The 7686-nt window shown below is 42.1% G+C and overlaps 1 protein-coding gene across 1 annotated transcript; it reads left to right on the plus strand.

Annotated features, from left to right (window-relative positions):
• Positions 1-390: 390 nt before the first annotated feature.
• Positions 391-6285, plus strand: LOC135535699 (zinc finger protein 502-like). The gene is made up of 4 exons (XM_064962133.1): positions 391-844; positions 1268-1365; positions 1503-1680; positions 6005-6285. Exons 1-4 carry the CDS (start codon positions 628-630, stop codon positions 6283-6285), a joined length of 774 nt encoding a protein of 257 aa, XP_064818205.1. The 5' UTR covers positions 391-627.
• Positions 6286-7686: the final 1401 nt, after the last annotated feature.

Genomic DNA, 7686 nt, shown 5'->3' on the forward strand with positions numbered 1-7686 from the left:
CTGTTGTTTACAGTATGATTTGTATGGTATAAAGCGTGGCTTTAAGGGAAAAGTATGGTCACATCTAATAAAAACAAATGTGAAAAATGAACAGAGCAAATGTATATTAACACACTACCTATTCATAGATGTATTTATTCATCATCTACATATTCATATTAAGCTTCTACGTCTGTGTACAGGAAAGTATTATTTGTAAGACGTAAGAGAAAATGTATCAGTTTATTGTTAAATTATTATGACGTTCTTTCCAACACAAAAAGTGTCGTACCTATTGTTTCCAAACTGCGTTACCCACTCCAGTCAGCAGATGGCGATGGGCGTCTTTCAGGTGATGCTTCTTGCGTGACGTATAATGGACTGGACGGGACGCTTCTTCAGGAACAACAAGGCGCCAACTCTTTCAACCACCTCGGGAGACTGCTTGACAATAAAACTAAAAGATTGATTCTTTGGACCATGTTATTGTACATGACCTAATCTCAGTGTTTTATACAAATTTCGGTTGACGTATCTACTGGTGAACTTTAACCTAATGTGCTTGTTCAATTTGCAAACTTGTTAAAGATTGATACTGAGGTTAGCACTAGGCTAGTCGCTAATGCTAGCTAGCTAACATCCCTGACCATGAGCTCACTGAACTACTCCTCCCTTGCTAATGAAGCGGAGGTCTGCTGTACGGATAAAGAGTCTTTCAGAATGAAAAAGGAGGAAGAGGAGGCTGTTATAGTGAAAGAAGAGAATGAACCGTTTAGAGTGGAAGATGATGCTATCTTAATAAACGTGAAGGAGGAAGACGTTTTGAGAGTGAAAAAGGAGGAGACAGAAGATCCGATTGACACTAGTGAGTACTGTCTTAAAAACAGGGACACAAACTATGCAGTTATTGAACTAATGTGGGGTTTTTAATGGGCATTCTTACTGTAGGAATTGTTAAATGGTCGATCTGCCATTGGTTCATATACTTTTGGGACTTTTCAATTAGATGTATTGAATTCTCCATGTGGTCGACATTAAAGTTCCCCTCATCTAGTATAACAGTCTTTTAAAATTCAATATTGGTGCATATGTTCTACTTAAAATATAAAAAGGCACCCATTTTGTGGAACAACCCTTTTACATTTGCATCACAAATATTTTTGGGGAAATCAAGATGAAAGTGGCCATTTTAGGCTCTTTTTAGACATATTCATGCCTCTTGTAAGACTCTGTGATTGCAATAGAAGATCATAAGTTTACCATCTGTTTGATGTTCTCATTCACACAGGAGAGAGACATGACTATTATGGATCCTCTGCGGAGCCTCAACAACATCCTGATGCTGACGAGGAAGAGAAGAGTCTCTCCAGATCAGAACACCAGATGGTACAGCTTGGTCTGGTCTAGCATACAGCTTGCTCTATCTGGGTCTGGGCTGGGTTTCTGTAAAACACTTTATGACAACAGTGACATCAGCATCCATAATGATATGTGCATCTGTGTCCCCTCTGTATGGTTACCAGGACAACGCTAGCCCTTCCTCCCTCCCGGAGTCCATGTGTCGTTCTTCTCCTGGTAGCACCTTACTGCTGTGTATGAAGAGGTTGTCTGTGCTGCTGGTGGACTGCAGGAAAACAACGGGGCTGAGTGGAACTGTGAGAGGAGGAGAAGAGATGAAAGGATCAGATTTGACTCATCGAAGTAAGTGCTGTAGTGTAGTTTGAACAAATACAATAGATCTGCCCACTGGTAAGATCCAATGTCAGGTGCTTGTTTTACAAAAACGTATCCTTAAAACATTATGGAAATTACATTGCCTGTCCCAATCAACCCCCCTATCTTTACAAGACTGTTGAACAGGCAAACTAAACTCTTGACGCTGTTAATTAATTAACTAATACTGAGGAAAGCTGTGATCAGGCTTATAGGGAAGGACATTCAATAAACACAGCACTTAAAAATGACTGATTGGCTGAGAGAAATTGATGATGATAAAAATATTGTTTGGGCTGTTTTGTTAGGCTTCAGTGCGGCTTTTGACATTATCGATCGTAGTCTACTGCTGAAAAAACGTATGGCTTTACACCCCTGCTATATTGTGGATAAAGAGTTAAAAAAAAAAAAAAGCTAACCTTTATTTAACTAGGCAAGTCGGTTCAGAACAAATTCTTATTTTCAATGACTGCCTAGGACTGCCTTGTTCAGGGGCAGAACGACAGAGTTTTACCTTGTCATCACAGAGAACAGAGAGTGTTCTTTAATGGAAGCCTGTACAACACAATCAAGATAGAATCAGGAATTCCCCAGGGCAGCTGTTTGGCACCTACCTTTTTCAATCTTTACCAACGATATGCCAACGACATTTGAGTAAAGCCAGTGTGTCTGTATGCGGATGACTCAACACTGTACACGTCAGCTACCACGGAAACTGAAATGACAGCAACACTTACAAAGAGCTGCAGTGAGTTTCAGAATGGGTGGCAAGGAATAAGTTAGTCCTAAATATTTCAGATTACCTTAAATTACATGGTATTGTTAGAGGGGGTAAAGAAATATTTTGTTGGAGCGCCAGGCAGGTATTAACTAGTTATTAAAGTTAGTTATTACCTATTATAACATTATTATTAAACATTATTAAAACTGTTGTTGTTTGTTACTATGCATTATGGAGTCTTAATGGAGGACTGTACCATCTGATGAAACATTATGGAGTCTTAATGGAGGACTGTACCATCTGATGAAACATTATGGAGTCTTAAAGGAGGACTGTAGCATCTAATGATGAAACATTATGGAGTCTTAAAGGAGGCTTGTACCATCTAATGATGAAACATTATGGAGTCTTAAAGGAGGCCTGTACCATCTTATGATGAAACATTATGGAGTCTTAAAGGAGGCCTGTACCATCTGATGAAACATTATGGAGTCTTAAAGGAGGCTTGTAGCATCTAATGATGAATTACTATGGAGTCTGATGCTTTGAAGGAGAAGTTTAACCAAAATCCAGAAACTCCTAAGTGATTCCATACATTGAAACTAGTCCAGTGGATGTTTTCCCGTGAATTCTCTCTCCCTGTAGTGCTGTACTGAAACAGCTGCTCTCCCTCTCTCTCCCTGTAGTGCTGTACTGAAACAGCTGCTCTCTCTCTCTCTCCCTGTAGTGCTGTACTGAAACAGCTGCTCCCCCTCTCTCTCCCTGTAGTGCTGTACTGAAACAGCTGCTCTCCCTCTCTCTCCCTGTAGTGCTGTACTGAAACAGCTGCTCTCTCTCTCTCTCCCTGTAGTGCTGTACTGAAACAGCTGCTCCCCCTCTCTCCCTGTAGTGCTGTACTGAAACAGCTGCTCTCCCTCTCTCTCCCTGTAGTGCTGTACTGAAACAGCTGCTCTCCCCCTCTCTCTCCCTGTAGTGTTGTACTGAAACAGCTGCTCTCCCTCTCTCTCCCTGTAGTGCTGTACTGAAACAGCTGCTATCCCTCTCTCTCCCTGTAGTGCTGTACTGAAACAGCTGCTCTCTCCCTCTCTCCCTGTAGTGCTGTACTGAAACAGCTGCAAAACGTGACTCGTGACGTTGCTGGATACGGGCCTCGCTCTGCTGCTTTGCCAGTTCATTTGTTATTTTATTACAGCTATGGCCTTTGTCTTTCACCTGGAGTTGTTTATTTATGTTTGAGAAAAAAAACATATACAAAATAAACTCAGCAAGAAAATGTACGGGTCTTTTTCAGGACCCTGTCTTTCAAAGATTATTCGTAAAATTCCAAATAACATCACTGATCTTCATTGTAAAGTGTTTAAACACGGTTTCCCATGCTTTTTCAATGAACCATAAACAATTAATGAACATGCACCTGTGGAACGGTCGTTAAGACACAAACAGCTTGCAGACGGAAGGCAATTAAGGTTACAGTTATGAAAACTTAGGACACTAAAGAGGCCTTTCCGTACTGTGAGACGCCTAAGGCAGCGCTACAGTGAGACGGGATGGACAGCTCATCGTCCTCGCAGTGGCAGACCACGTGTAACAACACCTGCACAGGATCGGTACATCCGAACATCACACCTGCGGGACAGGTACAGGATGGCAACAACAACTGCCCAAGTTACACCAGGAACGCTCTTCACTGTCAAGTTGCGGTTTTGTCTCCAGGGGTGATGGTCAGATTCGCGTTTATCGTTGAAGGAATGAGCATTACACAGAGGCCTGTACTCTGGAGCGGGATCAATTTGGAGGTGGAGGGGCCGTCATGGTCTGGTGCGGTGTGTCACAGCATCATCAGACTGAGCTTGTTGTCATTGCAGGCAATCTCAACGCTGTGAGTTACAGTGAAGACATCCTCCTCCCTTATGTGGTACCCTTCCTGCAGGCTCATCCTGACATGGCCCTCCAGCATGACAATGCCACCAGCCATACTGCTCGTTCTGTGCATGATTACCTGCAAGACCGGAAGGTCAGTGTTCTGCCATGGCCAGCGGAGAGCCCGGATCTCAATCCCATTGAGCATGTCTGGGACCTGTTGGATCGGAGGGTGAGGGCTACGGCCATTCCCCCCCAGAAATGTCCGGGAACTTGCAGGTGCGTTGGTGGAAGAGTGGGGTAACATCTCACTTGTTCAGTTTATGTCTGTTGTTGAATCTTATGTTCAAACAAATATTTACACATCTTAAGTTTGCTGAAAATAAACGCAGTTGACAGTGAGAGGATGTTTCTTTTTTTTGAGTTTAGATTGGCGAGGGGGAAAAACAATTTAATCAATTTTAGAGTGTCTGTGTGTATTACAGTTCATGTAAGTCATTCATTGTAAATAAATACATTAGGCCCAAATCTATGGACTTTACATTACTGGGCAGGGGAGCAGCCATTGGTGGGCCCTGGAGGGCATAAGCCCATCCATTGCGGTGCTAAGGCCAGCCAATCAGAATGAGTTTTTCCCCACAAAAGGGTCTCATTACAAAGAGAAGTACAACTCGGGTGGCTGGTCTCAGACAATTTGGAGGTCCTTGGCTGGCGTCGTTATATGTGGTCTGTGGTTGTGAGGCCAGTTGGATGTACTGCCAAATTCTCTAAAACGACGTTGGAGGCGGCTTCTGGTAGAGAATTGAACATTACATTATCTGGTAACAGCTCTAGTGGATATTCCTGCAGTCAGCATGCCAATTGCACGCTCCCTCAACTTGAGACACCTGTGGCATTGTGTTGTGTGACAAAACTGCACATTTTAGCGTGACCTTTTATTCTCCCCAGCACAAGGTGCACCTGTGTAATGATCATGCTGTTTAATCAGCTTGACATGCCACACCTGTCAGGTGGATGAATTTTCTTGGCAAAGGAGAAATGTTTACTAACAGGGATGTAAAAAAATTGCAATCTTTTGTTTCAGCTCATTTTAACATCCAACACTTTACATGTTGCATTTATATTTTTGTTTATTGTAGTTACTATCAGTTTTAGGAACATCTTTCCAAATATTTCACCTTCATTTTTTCTTTACCCAAAATATGACATCAGCGATAGTCAAAAGGTTGAAAACCTGTCAACGTCTAAATAAGAAATTGGGCCATTTAAACAGCAGGTGTCGATCCCTTTCAACAACGGGGAGATTTTACTGATTTGCTTTGTGTCTTCGATGTAAAAACTAGTTTTTGACTTCCACACAAAATGACTTCTTTAGTTATTTTATGTTTAAGGAAGTGTGTAGGTCACATTCTGTATCATACAGCTATGAAAGTTATATATTTAGAACCACCTGCTCGATTGGAATCCAGCGACGTCTGTGTCTTCAGTGTCCTAGAACTGTCCAGGTTTTTGTGTTCTGACTTGTAAAACAGGGTGAATAAAATAAGTAATGTAAACATATCAGTAATTACCAGGAAGCTCTACATTTGTTTTATAATCACACTAAGATTGTTAAAACTGGCCTCAGGTTATTGAGAGATCTGATTGGGATTTACTCTCGTAGCACTGTTGTTTTATCATGTGGAGGTTTCATTCGTGTATCTATTTAAAAAAATAAACTGTTTTTGGCAGGAGAAAGACCAGACTCAGTGGAACCAGAGCCAGGGACGTCCAAACCCGCAAGACGACACCAGTGCTCCCAGTGTGGAAAGTGTTTCAACCAGTCAGTGGAGCTGAAACGGCATGAGAGAATACACACAGGGGAGAAGCCTAATCACTGCTCCCAGTGTGGAAAGTGTTTCAACCAGTCATGGAAGCTGAAAAACATGAGAGAATTCACACAGGGAGAAGCCTTATCACTGCTCCCAGTGTGGAAAGTGTTTCAACCAGTCATGGGAGCTGAAACGGCATGAGAGAATTCACACAGGGAGAAGCCTTACCACTGCTCCCAGTGTGGAAAGTGTTTTGACCAGGTTAGGGAACCTGAAACAACATGAGATAATACACACAGAGGGAGAAGCCTTATCACTGCTCTCAGTGTGGCAAGTGTTTTAATCAGTTAGGGAACCTGAAACAGCATGAGAGAATACACACGGAGAAGCCTTTTCACTGCTCCCAGTGTGGAAAGTGTTTCAACCAGTCAGTGAAGCTGAAACGGCATGAGAGAATTCACAAAAGGGAGAAGCCTTACCACTGCTCCCTGTGTGGCAAGTGTTTTAAGCAGTTTGGGAACATGAAACAACATGAGAGAATACACACAGGGGAGAAGCCTTACCACTGCTCCCAGTGTGGCAAGTGTTTTAATCAGTTAGGGAACCTGACACGGCATGAGAGAATACACACGGGAGATGCCTTACCATTGCTCCCTGTGTGGAAAGTGTTTTAACTAGTTCGGGAACTTGAAACAACATGAGATAATACACACAGGGGAGAACCCTCACCACTGCTCCCAGTGTGGAAAGAGTTTTCACCTTTTATGGAACCTGAACGTTCATGAGCTAATACACACAGTTAAATGTCTTTCGAGAATCCTCACAGGAGAGAGAAATTACTTCTCTTAGCGTGTATATTGATATTTCACATCTCATTCTCATTACAATTCATCAGAGAACAAACACAGTGGTCCCGTTGTCTTATATTGTTGACTTGTGTGTTTACCTGTTTTACCAGATTAAATTGCTTCTTCCAATTATTGATAAACATGTACCTGTTAAGAAAGGGTCTGTTAGAACTGTTCCATGTACCTGTAAATTGAGAAATGATGTGGCCAAACTCAACAAAAATAATAAACTTTATTAGGAACCCAAGATCAATGATATAAAGAATGATGAAAATAAATGTATGTAAATAAACAATGAAAGAAAAGCAGTGCAAGTATTGAATTTTGTGAAGTTAGTGTGGGAGAGGTCGAGAAATTGATAGATCTGAATGAATGAAATATTCTTATTAAATACTTTTTTCTTTACATAGTTGAATGTGCTGACAACAAAATCACACAAAAATGATGAATGGAAATAAAATTTATCAACCCATGGAGGTCTGGATAACCACACTACAGGCTGTCCAACTTTGATGTAATGTCCTTAAAACAAGTCAAAATGAGGCTCAGTAGTGTGTGTGGCCTCCACGTGCCTGTATGACCTCCCTACAACGCCTGGGCATGCTCCTGATGAGGTGGCGGATGGTCTCCTGAGGGATCTCCTCCCAGACCTGGACTAAAGCATCCGCCAACTCCTGGACAGTCTGTGGTGCAACGTGGCGTTGGTAGATGGAGCGAGACATGATGTCCCAGATGTGCTCAATTGGATTCCGGT

The sequence above is a fragment of the Oncorhynchus masou genome, unplaced genomic scaffold (genome assembly GCF_036934945.1).
Source record: "Oncorhynchus masou masou isolate Uvic2021 unplaced genomic scaffold, UVic_Omas_1.1 unplaced_scaffold_5016, whole genome shotgun sequence".
NCBI classification, from domain to species: domain Eukaryota; kingdom Metazoa; phylum Chordata; class Actinopteri; order Salmoniformes; family Salmonidae; genus Oncorhynchus; species Oncorhynchus masou.